General features: G+C 38.9%; 1 protein-coding gene across 1 annotated transcript in view; it reads right to left on the bottom strand.

Annotated features, from left to right (window-relative positions):
- The window catches only part of LOC131245687 (uncharacterized), a 113,755-nt gene extending 93,023 nt beyond the window's left edge, over positions 1-20,732 (bottom strand). The window contains exons 1-3 of the mRNA XM_058245298.1: positions 20,610-20,732; positions 20,041-20,122; positions 19,685-19,784 (exon numbers count right to left, since the gene is read on the bottom strand). Coding sequence (XP_058101281.1) covers positions 19,685-19,784; positions 20,041-20,122; positions 20,610-20,732 — 305 coding nt within the window. The remainder of the gene's footprint in view (positions 1-19,684; positions 19,785-20,040; positions 20,123-20,609) is intronic.
- Between the last annotated feature and the right edge of the window lie 2,009 nt (positions 20,733-22,741).

The following is a 22,741-nucleotide window of genomic DNA, read 5'->3' as shown; positions in this document are numbered from 1 at the left end:
ATCACAATGGGCCTTGCCTCATAGGCCATGAATACATTACAATGGGCCTTACCCATATGCCTTGAATACATCACAATGGGCCTTGCCCATGGGCCTCAGATTCAAATAGGTGGGCCTCAAATATACATCATAAGTGGGCCTCAAATATACATCATAAGTGGGCCCCATCACATGTGCCAAAAATACAAAAAGTGGGTCCCGCACATGGGCCAAAAATGCATCATGATGGGTCTCATGGATGGACCACACCAATGGGCTTCAATTGGGTTGGACCGCACCAAAATTATTTCAATGGTTGTAGGTGTAACATGTGTATCATTGTACACTATCATTCCATGAGGCACATGGCCCACTAATAATGATCAGCTCCGTCCAAACATCGTCTAGGTGATTTAGCACCATCCAAACATTATCCATGCAAATCAGCATCATTCAGGCATTGTCCAGCACTGTCCAAACATTGTCAGCACCGTCCCAACATTGCCAGCACTATCCAAACATTGTGGATGGTGTGGATGAAAAAAATACATCATGGAGGTGTCCACCGTCCAGATCACTGGACGGTGGATATAAGACAAGTACATCACAGTGGGTCACACTGTCCCACATAGTGGACGGCATGGATACGTTTCAGCGAGGTGCGTCCCACATGGGTGTGGCCACATGTGCTGCCGCAAGGATAAAACACTACATCACGGTGGCGTCCCACAACAAATGAATGGCTGGATGGTTACATCTGGTGGGACCCACGGAACATGCTGCGTCTAAGCAGCAGCTAGTATAATAGCCAGATAGGTGGACAACAAAGATAAAACTCATACATTCAGATGTGGTCCACTTCCAGATCTGCTGGACGGTGAGGATCTGCACGTACATCACAGAGGAGCCCACGTGGCAGTGGGTCTGCACGTCCCAAAAATGGATGCTATGGATAAAAACCATACATCATGGTGAGGTGAGTCCCACCGTCCCAGATAGTAGACAGTGAGGATACGGAAACATACAGTAAGGTGGGTTCCCACATTGGGCCCACCACAATGATATATATATATCTGTATATAATATATATTATATTATTATATTTTATTCCTTTCTTTTTTTTCTTTTATCAAGACAGCATCAGCATCCATGGACTTGCTGAAGTCCATACAGATGGACGGTTTAAATAAAACACCTATCAAGGTGGGTCCCACAGCACCGTCCAGATGCTGCCAAAACAAATGGACGGTGTGGGGTACGCACGTACAGCAAGGTGGGGTCCACGTGAGTGGCCCACCAGCTACAGCATCAAGCTGCTACTTGTGTTTTCCCTGTGTACAGTCTAGCAGCATCTGCTGCTAGACATCCAATAACTGGATGGTTTGGATGTTACTGGCCCCACGTGTGGGTACCACATAGACGGTGTTGATGAATACACGTATCACAGTGCTGATGATCTGGACCGTTGCAAAGGGACGGCTAGAAGAACACATGCTTCACGGGGTCCTCATAGATGGACAGTGTGGATGAAACCCACAGCACTTGCTGATGTCAACATCAGCTATATATCTGGTGGGTTCCACGTGGATATGGCCCACCTGTAATGGATCAGTTGACATTTGTGTTTTCCTTTCATGTAGTCTAGCAGCCTCAGCTGTTAGACGATCCACGACTGTACGGTGTATACCGTACGTCCATCAAGGTGGGGTACACATACACGTGGCCCACCATCAACATACACAGACTTCGAGGTGGCCCCACGTCCTAGCAATGGACGGTGGGGATAGAACATATACATCAAGGCCAGTCCCACTGTCCAGAGACTGGACGGTGGTGGGTGCAATCACTACAGTAGGGTGGGTCCCACGTGCCGGATGCAGCACGGCATAAGAGTGGGCCCCACGTCAAGGATCAAGCTGCCATTTATATTTTTTCCCTTCATCCAGCATCCAAGATGGGCAGCATGGATGGAACACAAATCAAGGCCCCACCGCCTAAGGCATGGATGAAAAGCATACATCAGGTGGGCCCATATATCTCTGTACAGCATGGATCAAGTGGGCCACACTCATCACAATAGAGAGAGAGAGAGAGAGAGAGAGAGAGAGAGAGAGAAATCAGATGATGATGGAGGGACCCTGCCACCATGGGCCCCTCTTTGATACAATGCATGCATCAAGATGGGTCCCACCACATGTGGGCCCTCAAATCACAAAATTAATAATAGAAAATCATAATATCACCCACCTTGAGATCTCTTTCTTCCTTCTTCCGCCAATGCATGATAGAGTCCCAATGGGACAATTTCAACGGTTGAGATGGGCTTAGGATGGTGGGATCAGGTTGTAGAAAGGTGGGCCACACTAGCTTACTCCCATGGAACTTGGACGTGGGTTGCTCTCATGGAGCTTAGGAGGAAATGAGAGAGAAATGAGAGTGAGAGAGAGAGAGGTGATAGGTGAGAAATGTGAGTGATGGGTGAGTGAGTGATGGGAGTACTTGTGTAAGAGAAGAGTTGACTTTAAGGGGGGTGGTTGTACTTGATGATGGGTGTGAGTGATGGGAGTGATGTGTACTTGATTGATGTGATTGATGAGATTGATGGGATATTTTCTAGGGATTGCAACGTGCAGTATTTATCCTTGAACTGCACGCGGGCCCATATTTTCTAGCCGAGGTATCGCCTCGGCGTGCGAGACGCGGCATCAGAACCGTGGTAATGGCGCGGTCGCACTGGTACAAGTCTCGGGTTGAGTCGACTCAGATATACGGGACACAATTCAGGATCATGTGCAAATACCGGTGACAAATCGCAGGTTGCCGAAATTCGATCGGGAGGACCGCGGAAACCTACGGAACGGTACGGTTTAGGATACGGGTCTTACAGAGGTAAAGGAAATAAACTAAGTTATTACAACATTCACCACAAATGCATAAAGTAAATTACACCATTTACCACAAGTGCATAAAGTAAATTACAACATTCACACATATAACCAAATTCAATCATCCACCACAACTCCAGGAATTATAGTGGTTCATTTGTGTGTACACTAATTGTTAGAAAAATAGCCACACAACTACTCCACTCCTAATATGCACTCCCTTGGGTTATTGGCTTTCATTATGAAAAAGGCTTTCCAAGGTTCACCTTAAAACCTTCATAATTGTGTCTTTAGATGGGCTTACACAATTACAAAAACCCCACACTCTGCGATTTTCTGGATCACCTCAGACAAAACTAAAAATGAGATTTTCTAGCATAACCTCACAAACCACAAAAGATATACAATATTTGGAAAATTCTCCTTCTTGAAGAAGCCCGGTAGAACTAATCCGATGTAAACGAATATGTTCAATGTCCAGTCTCACAAATGAAAGGTTCTAGATCTAAATGATTTTTAGATTAATTCAGCCTGGGCTAGCTTGATTTGATTTTGATCTCAAAGAGGGTAAAATCACAATTCCCTTCTTTAAAGAAATAGAGTTGAATGGAGATCACAAAATTAAATACAAAAAGCTATTTAAGAGAATTTAAAATGAATAGAATATAGCTTAAGAAGTTCAGGAACTTATCCCTCAGAGCGATGGTTTGATATCGCTTGGAATGAATGAAAAACTCTAAGATTCGTCCTCTATTTATAAGTAAAAATACTGTTCTATTGACTGGTCTAAGGGTCGGTTCGACTGGTTGAAGGACCAACCAAATTTGAAAAATTCTGGCGTGATATGATAAGGTCGTTACTCGATTGGTTGAGTTGCTTGCTCACCTGGTCGAGTGGCCTACTCGACTGGTCGAGCAATGCACTCGACTGGTCGAGTGGGACCAAAAAACCTTACTAGACTTTGAGTCAAGCCTGCACAATTGGTTAAACACTGTTCACTTGACTGGTCGAGTAGTCTCGTTGTCTAGTCAAGGGTCTAACAGAAAATTCTAAAAATTTACAACAAATGTTGGACTGGTCGAGCCAAAGCTTGGACTAGTTGAACAAAGACTATGACTGGTCGAGGAAATGACCTATAAACTTATGAAATGGCCCACATAGCATATGTAATGAATATGACCTAACCTATGGTCAATCTAAGATCATCTATACCTTGTTTGTGAGTTTGAACAATTGAAACATCGTTCACTCTGCTAATTCATACACTTGAAATACTTGAAGCTTATCTTCAATTCTTGAACTTCAGCTTGAGTAAAGACTGGAGTTCTTGAGTCTATAAAGTACTGAACTTGAAGATTAAACTTGAACTTGAGCCTTGAACTTGTCTTGTACTTGAGCTTGAAATCTTGAACTTCGACAACGCTTCTTCAACTTGAATACATAGAGAAGTTCGATGAAGACTTGGACAACTTTAAAATGCACGAAGCTGATCTATTCTTCTCATTAATACATGATATAGATTTTAAATGATTTGGCATAACAAAATTTGACAACACTAGGTGCTAGATTTACAATATAGCATTTACAATCTCCCCCTTTGTCAAATTTGTGACAAAACTAAATAAAGAATCGTGCACCAAATGTGTAACGAATAATCTCCCTCACATATGTAGAACCTGTATAAATTAAATACATGTCCAATCTAGAAAAATACACCATATCTACAATCACACATCCCCAATCATTATAAAGCATTAATACGACATTTTCTCCCCCTTTTTGTCATAATATGACAAAGGAAAGAAATACAATCAGATGATATAATCAAAGAGATATGAGAAGTGTAAGAAATAAGAAAGTAAATAACATAAACACGATCAGTAAAATATATTCAGGAAACATAAAGTCATGTTCACATGCTCAAATACTATCCAAGCGCAAATAAAAGTTAAAAATTAATACATGCCCAAAATGAAAAGAGTCTAATCAGAACTAGAAGAAGGAGCAGGGATAGAAGGATCAATCTGATGTAATCTTTTGTTAATGCGCCCAACGTATTTGCACATATATTTGAATTAAGTTTCTTGGGATACATGCAAACCTTCCACCTCCTCCTCTAGGGTTCTCAACCGCTCATCAGGATCAGCCTCAAATCAGATTCTAACTCATTAAATAAATCATCCATGTTTACATCATTAGCAGGTAAAGCATCTTCATCTCCAGCTTCTTTACCAGCTCCTACATCATCCCTATCAACTTGGCCGGGTACCTACCTTAGATTCATCTTATTAATGTTGGAATTGTTGAAGGGTAGATGAGAAATATGAGCTTCTCCAACAGGCATAACCACAAGACTATGAATAGCTAGCGTGGTCATCAGATATGCAAAGGGCATATCACTATGGCTAGGATGGAGACGAAACTAAATAATGATATAACAAATAAGAGAAGGAAGACATATTTGAACACTAGAATCAATTGATTGAAGTATGCAAGCCATGAAAGAAGTTAACTTAGTTTTGTTACCAGATCGAGGATACACATTAGAAATGAAAATATGATGAAGAATCCTGTATCTGGGTAACATATTTTTGAAACCGAGCACAATACCAGAGTTCCATTCCGCATTCATGTTGCATAACACTCTAGTTAGCATACGTTTTTCAGATTCAAACGGTCTCACAACTAACGTAGAGATAGGTATTCCTTCATCATTCACAGGAATATCCATCAAACGAGATATCGAGTGATGGTCTACATCAACTGGACCTTCTCTAGTTATCATAGTAAAAGTTAAATTTTCAATAGAGAAGTCACTTATATAAGCAAACATGGCTTGTGTAATGGACCGGTATGCAGGACCACCCCAATTCAAAATGTTAGAGCATCCTATAGCTTCGAGGAGGGGAACGATATTGAAAGGAATCAAATGATTGGAGTTAACTATCCACTCAATAATTACATTACGGAGACAAATATCTTGCACATATTCGGGGTCCTCTTTGGGTGGTCAAAGAGTATGCACCGTAATCGATGCGGAACGGGAAGAAGAGGGATCACGAGAGGATCTCTTCTTGTATCTACTCTCCATTACACAATGTACAAAAGGAATATAAGAAAAGAATGGAGGATTTCTCCCAAATCAAATTTTATGCTAAAAAACCAAAGAAACTACAAGAAAACTTGAAATAAACCACAAAATCAAGAAAATAGAAGTGCAAAGATCCTAAATCCAAAAGGAAAATAGAAAAGATGCACTAACCAAGTATCAATCGAAGGTGGGTTCGATCGGTCGTGGAAGGGTTTGTTGGAGAAGAGGAGAGAAATGAAGAAAAAGTTACTTTTTGCACATTTAAAACCCCCAAACCTGAGCTACTCGACTGGTCGTGCAACCTTTAAAATGTCCATTTTTTCAGCAATTTTTTATTTTAAAAAAATAAACACATACAATATAGTACAAGCAAACATAATTAACTCAGATCACATTACACATACCAATATCTAATTTCAATTTAGCAAACCTGTTTCTGTCAAGTGGTTTTATGAAAATGTCTATAAGTTGATTTTCTATTTGAATATAATCCAATGAAATAATCTTATCTTCCACTAATTCATGAATATAATGATATCTAATGTCAATATGCTTAGTTCGTGAATGCTGGATCAGATTTTTAGAAATGTTGATTGCACTAGAATTATCTCAATACTGAACCATAGAATCTTGCGCAAATCCGTAATCATTTAACTTTCTCTTCATCCTCACAAGCTGAGTGCATACATTACCGGCTGCAATATACTCAGCCTCAATTGTGGAAAGCGATACGGAGCTCTGTTTCTTATTATGCCATGAAACAAGACAGTTCCCAACATAAAAACATCCACCGCTGGTAGACTTGCGGTCATCAATATTACCAGCCTAATCAGCATTCGTATAACCAGCTAATTGAACATTAGTATCATGAGGATACCAAAGACCAAGATTGGTCGTACTTGCGACATATCTCAAAATATGCTTAACAACAATCAGGTGGGATTCTTTAAGGTTAGATTGATATCTAGCACTGATTCCTATGCTAAATGTAATATCAGGTCGGCTCACAGTTAAATATAATAAACTACCTATCATATTGCGATACAACTTAGGATCTACACTTTTACCTGTTAAATCCTTAGAGAGCTTAAGTGTTGTACTCATAAGAGTATTGAAGTTTTTACCGCTCTCAAATCCAAACTTTTTCACTAAGTTTAGAGCATACTTGGTTTGAGAAATAAAGATCCTGTCTACAAGTTGTTTCACTTGTAGACCTAAAAAATAATTCAGTTTTCCAACCATGCTCATTTCGAACTTGGACGTCATCAAATTTGCAAACTCAATAGACATGTTAGAACAAGTAGATCCATAAATAATGTCATCAACATATATCTGTACTATCAATATGTGATTATTGTGTTTCTTTACAAACAGTGTCTTATCAACACTCCCCATTACAAAGTTATGACTTAGTAGAAACTTAGTCAATTTCTCGTTCCACACTCTGGGAGCTTGTTTTAATCCAAGGAGTACCTTTTTCAGGCGATAAACACGATCAGTATGTTTAGGATCTTCAAAACTAGTAGGTTGTTCTACATATACTTCCTCATTCAGATTATTGTTCAAAAAAGCACTCTTGACATCCATTTAATAGATTTAAAATTTTTTTTAACAAGCAATGAAAATGAACACTCTGATAGATTCAAGACGAGCTACTGGGGTAAAGGTTTCATCATAATCATTGCCTTCTATCTGAGTGTACCCTTGTACAACCAGTCTAGCCTTGTTTCTTATAATATTACCTAATTCATTAGACTTATTTTTCAAGATCCATTTAGTTATAATAATATGTTTATCATTAGGTTTAGGAACTAAGTACCATACATCATTCCTTATGAATTGATTAAGTTCATCTTGCATAGCCACTATCCAGTTTTCATCAGTAAGTGCTTCTTTTACATTGGCTGGCTCAATCTAGGATATGAAGCACACATAATTACAAATGTTTTTTAATTGTTTACGAGTGCGCACACTAGTGAGAGGGTTCCTCAGAATTTGATTAGTTAGATGGTCTTTAACTAACCGCAGTTCAGTATTATTTTGATTGGATGAAGAGTCTGGTTTATCAAACAAAGAGACTTTATCATCTTCTGAACTCAAGACAGGTGTATTCAGGTGATCATCTATAACCACATTAATGGATCCTGAATTACACCAGTCCTCTTGTTGAGAACATGATACGCTCGACTATTTAGTGCATATTTTAGGAAAATATCCTCGTCACTTTTAGTGTCGAATTTTTCCAGATTTTTTTGGTCACGTAGAATATAACATTTGCTGCCAAAAACTAGAAAGTATTTGACTATTGGCTTCTTCTAACCACAGTTCATATGCAGTCTTATTATTGACTCTCTAGTATAAACACAGTTAATATTATAACAAGTCGTGTTCACTGCTTCAGCCCAAAATTTTTTAGGAAGTTTCATGCTGTTTAATATCACATTAGCCATTTCTTGAAGCACATAATTTTTTCTTTCAACAACCCCATTTTGTTGAGGTGTCTTAGGAGCAGAAAATTCATGCGATATATCATGATTGCTACAGAACTTCTTAAAACTACTATTGTCAATTTCAGAACCATGATCACTACGGATTTTAGAGACGTGTGATTCATTCTCAGTTTAGATACGCTTGAGTACCCTTTTCAGTTCATCGAGAGTTTCAGATTTCTCTCTTATGAAAATACCCATGTATAGTTGGTAAAATCATCTACTATTACCAGAATATATTTCTTACTGCCTCGACTCTCCGTTCTAGTAGGTCCAACGAGATCCATGTGGAGGAGTTCAAGGGATTTGGATGTGGCATTGGAGTTCACTTTCTTGTGAGCACTCTTAATTTGTTTTCTAATCTAACATTCGCCACAAATTTTATCCATTTTCTTTAACTTGGGTAGACCTCTTATTACTTCACCTTTACTCAGTCTATAAAGATTACAGTAGTGTACATGTCCTAGGCGTTTATGCCATAGTTCGGTCTCATTGGTTTGGACCATGTAACTCGATAACTTACACGAGCTTGAATCACTGACTATATAGTAGTTCTCAGATGTTCTGCGACTAGTTAATATCACAGAACCATTCTTATTAGAAATCTCACACCCTTGGTTGGTAAATTTGACGCTATGTTTATTATCACAAATTTGAGAAATGCTTAAGAGATTATGCTTAAGGCCCTCTTCAAACAAAACATTCTCAAATGGAGGAAGATTAAAGAGTTGAACCGTACCTTGACCAACAATTCTGCAGTTGCTACCATCACCGAATGTGATTAAGCCATCAGTCACATCTTTAAGATTGGTGAACAAATCTTTGTCACCTGTCATGTGTTTAGAACAACCACTGTCTAGGTACCACTGTGATTGACTTGAAGCCTTGAAAGTGGTGTGGGAAACCAGACAAGCAACCTTAGGGACCCATTTCATTACTGTTTTGGGTTAGAGCATAGTTGGTTTTTCCACGCTTGTAATTGTTATATATTCTACCATTCAAGTTAGATTTTAGAAGCTCCTTGAGTAAATCTACAATTTTCTCAGCTAAGGGGGTTATGATTCTGATTTCTATAATTGATATGGTTGCTTTTAAATTTCATAGCCTGAAAAGTTTTAGGATTTTTGAAACTATTTTGATTCAGAATTTTCCCTTTTGAGTTAGAGGACTCCCCTTTAACAAACTTAGGTGGAGTGGACTTACTTTTAGGAGGTGTATTCTTATCATAGCCCAGACTAGATCTATCGCCACATTTCCTTGATCCGGTTAGCAGTCTTTCTAGTTTAGGATCACCCTAGGCATACCTCCAAGTATCCTTCAAACTTAAGAGAGAAGAGACTTTTAGTTTTAATATTTCATTTTCTGATTTAAGATTTTCAACTTGGGATGTTTTGAAATCTAAATTACACATAGCTTTTTTAAAATAATCAAAAAAATATGATTTTTCTACAACTAGGTTATCAAAATCTTCTATTAACTTTAAAAAAATTTCTTTTTGAAGTTTTAGTTTTATAACTATCTTGCAACTTTCCCTGTATAGGGCATTATAGGCATCTTGTAAATCATCATCATTTTCAGGGTTGCTTCTTAGATTTTTATCATAAGTTAAATTACAACTGCCTGAGGAAGTTACTCTGGCTAGAGTCATTAAGGCCTTGACCTCATTAGTAGACTCGGGTTTAGAATCATCTGACTCAGAAGAAGCTTCAGAGCAAGATGACTCATCCCATGTGGCCATCATACCTTTCTTCTTAGGTTTGTCCCTTTTTGGACATTTGTTTGCTAAATGCCCGTATTCTTGGCAGTTGAAACATTGGCAGTCTTTAATAGATTTCCAATTTCTAGATCTAGTCCTTTTCTTTTCAAAAGGTTTTTGAAAATCTACCCTCTTTTTTGCTTTTGAAAATTTTATAAAACTTCTTGGCTAATAGTGCCATATCATCTTCCGAAGTTTCACAAACAGAATTACCAGTATTATTTTGAGAAATATTTTTAGTAGACTTAAGGGCTATGGATTTACCTTTAGGAGCCTTAAAATTTAACTCGTAGGTTTGTAAAGAACCAACAAGCTCTTCAACCCTCATATTATCTGTAGCACGAAGTTCCTGAATGGCAGTGACCTTAGAATTGAACCTATCCGGCAATGAGCGCAATATCTTTGCACAGACTTTATTTTCTGGGATATTATCACCAAGACCTCACATAGAGTTGACTATGTCATTTAACTTAGTATAGAACTCTATGAAAGTTTCACTTTCTTCCATATGTATCTACTCAAACCAAGTGGTGAGGATTTGAAGTTTAGATTTCTTGACAATAGTCGTACTGTCACGTCCTAAACTCAGAAACCGGACTCACAGAATTCTCGATTGCCGAATCCGACACCGACAGCCTCCGTAGTACCCCATTCTCGGATCCTGGTACCTATTTACTAGGTTTTAATCCTGAGATCCTACAAGGATGATTTTCAACATCCGTTTAATTCGTAATAAGCATAATCAAAGACATAACCCACAAACAACAACCAAACACTCCATCATATTTTCACTATGATTAAAAACTTATAAGTACAGTGTGCATAAAGGGAAATACAATGATGATAGACAAAAGCTCTAAGATGATCTACTATGTGCTCCTACCTCAGCGCTGCTGCGATCCAATGTCACTTGCACGCAACAGTTATGCATAAGCTTATGGAAAGCTTAGAGGGTGGTGAAAGTGTGTGCGCAAGGTAGTAATATAATTATGCAGTATCAGAGTAATGCTGAATATGCTGATGAATGCATGAATACTATTAGCCGTATCAAGGCTATGTGATGCAAGGCATGAATGATGTCGGCCATACCAAGGCCATGCGATGCGAGATGCAACTCAAGAATACCAATCCTCATCTAAGTCCACATATCAATATAGCTCAATTCTGAAATATCACCGGGGTCTAGTACACTTTAAAATAGATTGCTGGCCCATCGCATGCAATAAGGTGAGTGGAAGAGACATCACTATTCGCTTGCCAATATCGGGATCAGCTTGTCGATAGCGGACCCGTTCCTCGAGTTGGTCAAACTCAGCCTAGCTTTACCCCCTCCTCTCGGGCGGGTAAGGCCGCACCCCATTCCAACTGACCATGGCACAGTGAAAAGCATGACCTTCTAGTAATTGGCACTTGATGCTCATGCATCCACTTGGTCTAAACATTGGAGCAAGCTCCTGGTACCATAAGGGTTTAGAAAATTTGACCTAGGGACATCTATAGCACCCCATGTAGAATAAGATTTTTGGTGTCCAATCCTGCCAACCACGATATGTCTATAGAGGCTACGACCCTGATGACGCTATGGCGTACAGTAGTCATGTTACACAATGCGAGATGCATGAATTACACTATCTAGTCATGCAGCAATCTAGCGCGTATCACGCGCTCATGTAGGCAACTCCCCTTATCAGGGAGTCCCATAATAATCTGCAAATGACATGTACTATGATTAATCATCCCTCATATCAAGCACACATATGATGCGTATGGGCATGAATCATGGAGCTATACTAAGCATATTATATGATGAACATGTATTTCCCCTTATATCAATGTTGAACCTAAGCAGCTTACCCACAATCCTAGGGATCCAGAAAGGGTTCCTTCACCATACTATTGCATGGCCTGCTAGATGCCCTAGGGCACCCATATGAGTCCTAGATGGACTCCAAAATAAAAGAAGTAATCCCAGCAACAACTAATGGGGGCCAACATCTTGGGTTAGCCCAATGAGAATAGATGGAGCATGTAAATGGGGCCCAATAATTAAGGTCAACCCACTTAGAGAATGATGCTAATGGGCCTAACAAGGCCTAAGGGAAGGTCATAATGAGGACATCTAACCATCATTGCCCATTAATGTGGACATCTAATTAACATTGCTCCCAAGGAGTGGCCCACATAGAGCCACACGTATAGTGAGCCCATGGCCTCACACAAGGGATTCATATACAATGCAACGGGCCCCACATACATCGTATTGTGCCTCATTCATGGGCCTCACATATAACACGATGGCCACACCCTATGGGCCTTGAATACATCACATTGGCCTCGCTCATGGGCCTTGAATACATCACATTGGCCTCGCCCATGGGCCTCGAATACATCACATTGCCCGCGCTCATGGGCCTCGAATACATCACATTGGCCTCGTCCATGGGCCTTGACGCTGGGCCTCATATATAACAAGTGGGCTACATCATATAGGCTACACTATAAATAGCAGTGGGAATAATGATTTTCATTGTTTAAAGCTCATAGGGCCCACCCTAATGTTCATTTCCCACCCAATCTGTTCATAAGGTTGTAAAGACCTGAATTAAGATGAAAAATAAATTTCATATTAATCCAAGACATCTGTGGCCCCAAATGCTTCTATAAGAATTCAATCCCATTGATTTTTGCAGTGTGGTCCACCTGATAGATGGTAGGATATAACATATACATCACGGCGTGGCCCACTGTCTAGCCATCTGGACAGTGTGGGCCACAATGTGTACAACAAGGCGTGGCCTATGACCTACTGTCGTAATTACAGCAGCTATTAGCTGGTGCGAGGGTACTCTAGCTAATCTAGCTTAGGAAGATGAGTCCTATGTGGGGCCCACCGCACATACCTCAAGGTGGCCCACTAGTAAAAAAATGGGTGGACGGTTTAGATATAACGCATACCTCGTGATCAGCCCACCATCCAGAGGTCTGGACGGTGTGGATTTGAGGCACATACATCATGTTAGAGCCCACTGCACCATCCAAACATTCTGAACGGTGGTGATGGAGAATACATGTGTTGAAGTGGGTCCCACCATCTGGACAAATGGATGGTGTGGATAAGATCCATAAATATATGGTGGGTCCACAGAACTTGGTGACGTCAAACAACAGCTGAAGAGCTACTGTGAGACTCACCACCCACTCCACTTCTCTCATACAAGTGGGTCCCATGTGGGGCCCACCATATATATATGGTATATATATATATAAAAAATATTATATATATATATATTATATTTTATATATATGTTATTTATTTATTTATTTATTTAACTACCTACGTCCAGGCCTTCCATGGTCTGGATGTTATTTCATACATAAAAGGGCCCACATGGCACTGTCCTGATGGATGGTGCAGATATACAACATATGTATTTAAAGGTGGGTCCACACATGTGGGACCCACCAGCTAATAAGATCAAGCTGATATTGTATTTCCCTTCGTCTGGGACTGTCCAGATGGACGATAGCAAGCCCGTCTGTTGGACAGTACAACAAGGTGGGCTCCGCGGTTAGATGGCATGGATATAACGCATGTTGGTGGGCCACACATAAACACATCAGGTGGGCCATACACCTCTTCATCATCATCACCATACATACAAAAGAAAAGGAAGAGAGAGAGAGAGAGAGAGAGAGAGAGAGAGAGAGAGAGAGAGAGAGAGATTGTATGGCAATGGAGGGACCTCACCACTATAGGCCCCTCTTTAATACAAGGCATACATCTAGATGGGTCCCACCATATGTGGGCCCTTGAATCACAAAAAACTCAAAGTGTAAACCCAAGATTCACCCACCATCTTCTTCTTCTTGGCTCCTAGGAAAAGTAGTCTCCTTGGCTTCGATCTTAACGGAAGATGATGAAGTTATGATGGTTGAGATGGGAGATGAGAGGGTAGGAAGTGGGTCACACTAGAGCTTCTCCATGAGAGCTTGGAAAGTTCATACGTAGGAGCTTGGGTTGCTTGGAAGAGAAGGGAGAAATAAGAGAGAGAGGAGATAGGATGGAGTGATGGATGGGAGAGAGGGATGGGTTGTGTAAGAAATTTGTTGACTTTTGAGGTTACTTGTGTAAGAGAGGTATGGGTTGTGATGGGTTGAGTGATGTGTTGGGTGATGTGTGTACTTGACATGGACTTGACCTTTGATGGGATTTATTGATTGATTGAGGTGACATTTGGGTAGAGATTCTCTTGGGTTTTGCAACGCGCAGTGTTTTCCTCGAATTGAACGCGGGCCCACATCTCCAGGCCTGGGTATTGCCTCGACGCTCGAGATGCGGCATCGGAATCGCGGTGATGGCACGATCGCTAGGGTACAAATCTCTGGTTGAGTTGACTTTGGTTGACACGTGTGACTCAAGGTCGGGCACAAATGCCGGTTACAGGTCATGGGTCGCCGGAATTCGACAGGGAGGATCGCGGAAATCTAAGGAATGGTACAGACTATAATGTGGGTCTTACACGTACCCTCGTGTGTCATTTTTAGAATGTTTCAGGCTTGCTTTGCAGTATCACAAGATATAATTCTTTTGAATTCATTCGGTGATAGTGTACAAGTGATTGCATTTAAAGCCTTTGCATTGGCACTACTCTCATTTTTTTGAAGTGTGGTCTATGAAAAATAAGGTGTAACTTTAATAGATTTAGTTCCATTAGTGCCTAGAACTTTAGTGGTAGGAGGGGTCCATCTAGTCACTGTGGCTTGCCACACGCTCTCATATATGGACCTTCAAAAGATCTTCATTTTAGCTTTCCAATAGGCATAAGTGGAGCCATTAAAAGGTGGAGGCCTAGTAATTGAGAGGCTATCAAAAATTCACATCTTATAAGCTCAGATCGGTTAGCTCAGAAAATGAATTCAAATAAAAAGGAGTTATTAGGCTCTGATACCATGTGAAAAGGCCGAGTTTAAAGTTGGGGGTGGGGGTGAATAGGACTATGCTAAATTTTAAAAAAATGCAGAATACAAAGATAGATAGTACAATCAAATAATAAAATAATATAAGTAAATAGCAACCTCAAATGTACTAGTCTTGGGAGGTTGATACAAACTTAGTTCTAAGGATAATCTAACACCAAAAACCAAAGGCTTATGGTAGGACAACCTTACTAGAACATTTGTAAGTATAAAAAACCCAAACTAATAAAAAGATAAAGGAAATAAACTAAGTTATTACAACATTCACCACAAATGCATAAAGTAAATTACACCATTCACCATAAGTGTATAAAGTAAATTACAACATTCACACACAACCAAATTTAATCATCCACCATAAATCCAGGAATTATAGTGGTTCGTTTGTGTGTACACCAACTGTTAGAAAAACAACCACACAACTACTCCACTCCTAATATCCAAACCCTCGGGATATTAACTGTCACTATGAAAAAGGTTTTCCAAGGTTCACATTAAAACCTTCACAATTGTGTCTTTAGATGGGCTTACACAATTACAAAAATCCCACACTCTGAGATTTTCTAGATCACCTCAGACAAAACTAAAAATGAAATTTTCATGCACAACCTCACAAACCATAAAAGATACACAAAAAATAAATGGTACTTGTCTGGAAAATTCTCCTTCTTGAAGAAGCCCGGTAGAACCAATCTGATGTAGACGAAGGCGTTCAATGTCCAGTCTCACAAATGAAAGGTTCTAGATCTAAATGTTTTTTAAATTAATTCAGCGTCGGCTAGATTGATTTGATTTTGATCTCAAAGAGGGTAAAATCACAATTCCCTTTTTTAAATAAATAGAGTTGAATGGAGATCACAAAATCAAATACAAAAAGCTATTTAAGAGAATTTAAAATGAACACAATATAGCTTAAGAAGTGCAGAAACTTATCTCTCAGGGTGATGGTTTGATATCGCTTGGAATGAATGAAAAACTCTGAGATTAGTCCTCTATTTATAGGTGAAAATACTGTTCTCTCGACTGGTCTAAGGGTCAGTTCGACGGGTTGAAGGACCAACCAAATTTCAAAATTTTTGGCGTGATAAGATAAGGTCGTTACTCGACTGGTCGAGCAATGCACTCAACTGGTTGAGTGAGACTAAAAAACCTTGCTGGACTTTGAGTCGAGCCTGCACGACTGGTCGAGCACTGTTCACTCGACTGGTCGAGTAGTCTCCATGATTGGTCGAGGTTTCAACAGAAAATTCTAAAAATTTGCAACAAATCTTGGACTGGTCGAGCCAGAGCTTGGACTAGTCGAATAAAGACTAGGACTGGTTGAGGAAATGACCTATAAACTTATGAAATGACCCACATAGCATATGCAATGAATATGACCTAACCTATGTCAATTTAGGGTCATCCATGCCTTGTTTGTGAGTTTGAACAATTGAAACATCGTTTGCTCTGCTAATTCATACACTTGAAATACTTGAAGCTTGTCTTTAAATCTTGAACTTGAGCTTGAGTAAAGACTTGAGTTCTTGAGTCTTTAAAGTACTGAACTTGAAGATTAAACTTGAACTTGAGCCTTGAACTTGTACTTGTACTAGAGCTTGAAATCTTGAACTTCGACAATGCTTCTTCAACTTGAATACATAGAGAAGTTCATTGAAGACTTAGACAACTTTAAAATGCATGAAGTGGATCTATTCATCTTATCAATACATGATACATATTTTAAATGATTTGGCATAACAAAATTTGATAACACTGGGTGCTAGATTTACAATATAGCATTTACAATGGCGAACTCATAAAATTGGTAAAGGTAAGGGCAAGGCTTGTATCCATCACCCACATTAATAAAGGTATACATAATTAAACTCAGGCCTTAACCATCATTCCTAAAGAACAAATAGTTGTTGGTGGTAAATAAAACTATCGCAGGAAGAGAATCATAATAGCATGATAACAAGGTCTATAAAAGACAAGATAAATTATATCTACTTGAATCAGGGTAAGCTTAAATGAATCCCTCACCTTAGGTTATGGTGTCGTCATTTACTAAGTTGAATGCTCAAAGGCATATTTTAAGATCAGGTTCTACTCTAATCCACCTGATTTGGTGAAGTTAGATGTTAGATTAGGGTTGAGGAAACTCGACTTAGATTATGCTTTAGATAAGTTACGTGTTGCCTAAGTTGATAAGTTCTAACTTATCATGTTTAGGCCCATCCAAACATCGCATCGACTTGGTTAGATGTAACAGAATTCTATTGTTTAGGGATCGATTGGAAAAAGAGAAGGGAAGGAAAGAAAAAGGAAAGTTAGAATTGGAACCAGGCTTTAGGTGGTAGCTCGGCGTGTAGCTAACACCCAGTCTCCTCTTTCTTTCTCTATTGGCACTACAAGAAAACTGGCCTTTGCCGGCGGTCAAAACCGCCGGTAAAGGCCCAGAAAACTGCGGGCAAATCCTTTGCCCGCGGTTAGTTAACAGCCGGTAAAGGCTTTACCGGCGGTCAGGACCTTTACTGACAGTTGTGCTGGACGCCGCTAAATTATCAGTTTTTTGCTACACTACCAGACTATAGGTCAAAAGCTACGGATAAAATCCGTAGCTAAAGATGACTATCTCACAGTACGACCGTAGCCATGGGATCTCACCCCTTTAAATCTTGTTACGGTTTAAATCCGTAGCTATAGAGATCACGGCTACCTAAAATCCGTAGCAATAGAGAAAATCTTTCTTATCAAAAAGTATTAAAAAAAAGTACTAAAAAAAAGAAAAGGTGACCCACATGTATCCTAGTTTTTTTTTTTTTTAATTATACACCAATCTAAGCAGCTAATACCTTGGTTAATGTCAATGATCTCCTCATTGCCAATGATTGCCATTGTTTCCAAGGGACTGGTTTCTTCTGTCGATCTTTGGTGAGCTGTGTAGCTGCCATTGAGGTTCACTCTACTTGCCTTCAAACAGGCTGTAAGAGATTCTCTACCTTGTAGAGTGTTAATTGGCTTGCAGCGGGTGAGAAATTGCGGGTATGCCTCCACCTTGTAGACAACTCGGAATTTGGAGTTCTTGTTGAGCTTCCTTGGGAGTTCACCTTATACACATTAGTTGATGAAATGGATCTCTTATCAGGAGAAGACCAATCCGAGTCTACGGAACAAAAATCCGCTGAACTCTCAGCATTATCATTTGATAATTCCAGTTCATTGATTTTTCCTACAACAAATCAAAGGTAAAATGAGAATTGGTTGATGCCAATTCAGATCCAGCAAAATTCAGATAAAACCAAACAATAATTTAATCAAAACCAATTGAGAAATATTATGCATTCATCTGGCTGCAAGCAAGATCCAATCGAACTTGCTCTGCTTAAATGAAAGAACTAAAACAAGCTCAAATTGTTTGACCCAGAAAAGGTTCGGTTTCATAGTCTGCTGGACTGCCAAAGAAAGATGTTTGAGTGGAACAAATGGACCAACTTATTTTCAATTAGAACCAGCATCACCATCATCAAGGTTTACTACTCAAGGAGGTCTGCTACTCTGCTTAGGGTGAATCAGAATCCAAGTGGCCAATTCAAAAAACTAGCATCACCATGAAGGGCACTATCCCAACAGATTTGTTTCCATTTTTTACCGGTCGGTTAGTTGTAGGCGCAATCCTACTGCCATAGGATACGTCTCCATTGAAATATTTTAACCCTCAGAGCATAAGCTACCATGCGATACTTGGAATTTCTCCATCATTATAATTTTCACTGCCCATAAATTTAAAAAGAAAAAAAAGAGAGTCATCGGTCAGGTCTTGAGCAAGGGGAGTCAAGAGTTAGTTTTGCACCATTTAGAAATTGGTGGTGAGACTTTAGACATACACATGGCATGCTTGTATGGCAATCCAGACCATCCAAATCTATGGATGGAGCACAAGTGCATAATAAAAAATCTTCACTGAGAAGATAACATTAACCATCAGATTTGTCCTTCCAAATTTGGACCATTCACTTTTATTTTTAACCATCTATCCATATGATATACATTAATTGGATGGTTAGGATTGCTTGATCAGTGTAATTTAGAAATGTCTGATTTTAGAAATGCTCCATCAACAATGAGATCCACAATATGGATGGTGTGTATAGCTGTAAATCAATCTGATATGTAAGGTGGATGAGTCACTGCCAATTTTTAAATGGTGCCAAAAAAAAAAAACAAATAGATGCAATAGCTCTATTGAATTTACCATTTTATTCTAGAAAGTGAATTGTCTATCAGTGGAAGGAGAGTAATATATATGAATTCCCTTTCTATTTTCAAATCAGGTGGAGAAAGAAAATGAAAAAAATAAAAGAAAAGAAAAGAAAAGTTGGGAGAGAAAAGTACAGAAAGAGAAGAGGGAAGTCTAACAACATATATAGAAAATCTGCTACACAAGAAAGAAATGCATCCACAACAGTCCTTGAAAATTCTGATTCAAGCTAAATTGTTGGATGTAGCTCGATGAGGCTGTTACCTGGCTCTGGTTTCTGAACTCCTCTGTTTCTCATTGCCTCTCTCACTCTTGTCATTCCAAGAGGCAAGCCTCCACCAAATGCAGCTGCAGCATTTCCCATCTACAGATTAAAAAGAAAGAAATGAAAGAAAGAAAATGAAAAATAAAAGAAGAAGATCATAAATGCATAAAAGTGAAATTGGACTGTTTTTCAGCGACATGGCCCATCTGCATTGGGTCAAAATAAATGAATGGCCCAGATCTTGTACAAGTGCCCCTCGAGTAAGAAGATTGAAGGCTTGATTAACTTACTTAGCTATGAATGTTTAGTATTGGATCATTCCTCTACATCTAATGCAAAAGCATAACTTTCTTACCTCTTATCTTTTTCAACTGAGCTTCCACAGAAGCCTTCTTTGTGTTCTCCCACGATCCAATCGCCGACAGCTTCTTCTGGGCCTGTTTAAAAGAGTTAGCATGTTCAATACCCCGGCATTGAGGAATGATCAAATCACTTCAACTCAATATACAAAAACACAAACAGGAAAAGCTGGAGAAAAAACTCAATTCAACTCAAATTTTTTTTCCCTTCCTCAAAAGGCCATTGGCATTCAGATATTAACTTAGACATTTTGGCAATTGGTTAGTCCACCATGTGATATTAAGATACTCTACTTAGGCATCCTTGTGGCCCTCCATGTTTTGGATAGGCTTGATTTTGGTTTCTATGGAAAGTAAGAAAGAAGAACACCTACAATTCACGAATAACAATACAACACTAAGGAACATAATAGTTTCATAGTATAGTTCCCTATAATGTCTAAATAATTACCACCTAATAAAATTGCTTACCATTGCTAGTGCATGCCCTGATAGATCATCCTCCTTGAGAATCCTCTAAAGTGCTGGATGGTCGTCGCCCAATCTAGGCCTCCATTGATCCTACAAAGGATGCCACAGACTGGGAATTGTTTCCCTTGAAATTTTCTCTTATTTTTCTCATTCCATATGCCCCAAATGACAACAAAGAAGACACCATGCCACTGACATCTTCCAATGGGCTCCCCATGCACTCGCTGACTAGCTTTGAAATAGATGCGGGACAGCTCTGAAAGAAATGAAAAGCTCGATAAATACAATACCTGCTTGCAAATTGTAGTAAATGAAACATGTGGAGAAGATAACAAAAAAGAACTTAGAACTGCTTAAAGATAAAAAAAAAATAGTGGATGTTTGCTAGCTCACATGTACATCTTCACATGCAGATGAGGATGTGGAACATACGAAAATCAGTTGGCCCCATTGTAGATAACCTATCCCAAAAACCAGGCTAGTTATCTAAAATGTGAAACTGGAAGATCCAAAACAATCAAAATCTCGGAAGATAAATTATCAATAGAGTAACTGCAAGTCTTTACTAGTGCTGGAATTGGCAGTCCCTAACAATTGATGAATAAATGCCCTTTCAGTTTTTTCAGCTGAATAAATGCCCTTTCAGTTTTCTCAGCTGAACAAAAGAGTAACTGCAAGTCTTTACTCGTATTTGTCTTTTTCAGAAATCTAGTTTGCTAAGTGCCAAAGGGTTGCATGCCAAAACAAGGTATTGTAGCAAGGAACAAATTGAAATTGGGTTGCATGCCAAATTCCCGAAGTAATGTTACACAAGTCATTTGTACCTAAGTTTGTGGTATTGAAAATGTTTGCACTTGATCATTTTCAATATACATGTGTGTACATGTGCTTATGTGTATGAGAAATGATGGCATCCGATCATAAGTTACCATCCACCTGATAGATAGCTTTCAACATGAGATCCACAATGTTTGGAGAACACGATATTAATCAATATTAAATAGACTGTAGACAATTCTAACATTGTTAAATTGAAGGACCAGTAAAACACAAACATCAAACCAAACTACCAAGTAGATAATCAATCTAAGGTTTTCAAAACACCAAGGTCAATTGAATGACCTGAAATTACAATGTATGGCCACATAGAAAACACACCATATCTATGTATGGCCACATAGAAATCCTCAAACGGGTAACTAATTATCTAACTTACAAATCACAATCACAAGTCACAATTATAAATTAACAAGTCACAATAATAATTTAAGAAAAAAAATGTAATACATATAAAGCATACCGCCCAAATTTGTATTTTCCTATTGTGACTCACATGAGCACTGGATTTGCATAAATTTTCCTATTGTGACTCACATGAGCACTCACATATTTCACATGCAATTGTTTCTAGATAATGGTCAAGCTTTCTAGAACTCCATAAATACAACACCTCTTTTGTAGTGTAATTTGAATGTACTGTTATGCACATTATACAGAAACATTTTAAAGACTATCTAACTTAAAATATCAATGAGCAAGCAAAATCACCTGCAAACACATCTTTACACAGCACAAGTGCCAACCTGGCAAGTGCATGGGATATCCAACAATGCATAAGGTGATCCCCACCATGCAGATGAATGCATACAACATAAGGATTGTATGGCTAAAAATACACTTGCCAAAGTGCCCATTCAACATATAATTGTGGACCAATATGAATGCACCATACTGAATCCTAATTTTTTAGCACACGTGCTGCACATAAAGGTGCATCTGGAGAGGGGTGAGCATAGCAGCATCACCAAAACTCAGTAAACATAATATTAAAAACAAAAAAATACGAAGCTAATGAACAAGACCCTGCCCTATATCGGTTAAAAAGACACATTTTCCTCATGACGTTAACAGGTAACATAATGAGGAGAAATGAATGGCACTTAATACAAATCATATTTATTAATCTTTAACAAATCACTAAATTGATCAAAATCCCAATTGAATCAGTGCTGCAATTTTTATTTCAACAGAAAAGGACACAAAGTTTCCAACCAATTACAATGGGTCATGAATTCATCAATTGAAGTAAACCATAAAATTAATCCAGCAAATGTAAGGCAGATACCATTGATAGAGGCAAGTTCATTGGTTAAGATGGGATTTTGTAACTAATTCATGGAAATAGGTAGGTATTTAGCAATGCATACAAAGATGACAAAGTCACAT

Source organism: Magnolia sinica, chromosome 1, assembly GCF_029962835.1.
Source record: "Magnolia sinica isolate HGM2019 chromosome 1, MsV1, whole genome shotgun sequence".
NCBI lineage: Eukaryota > Viridiplantae > Streptophyta > Magnoliopsida > Magnoliales > Magnoliaceae > Magnolia > Magnolia sinica.
The sequence above is the reverse complement of the archived record's forward strand: the minus strand, read 5'-3'. Positions and strand labels throughout refer to the sequence as shown.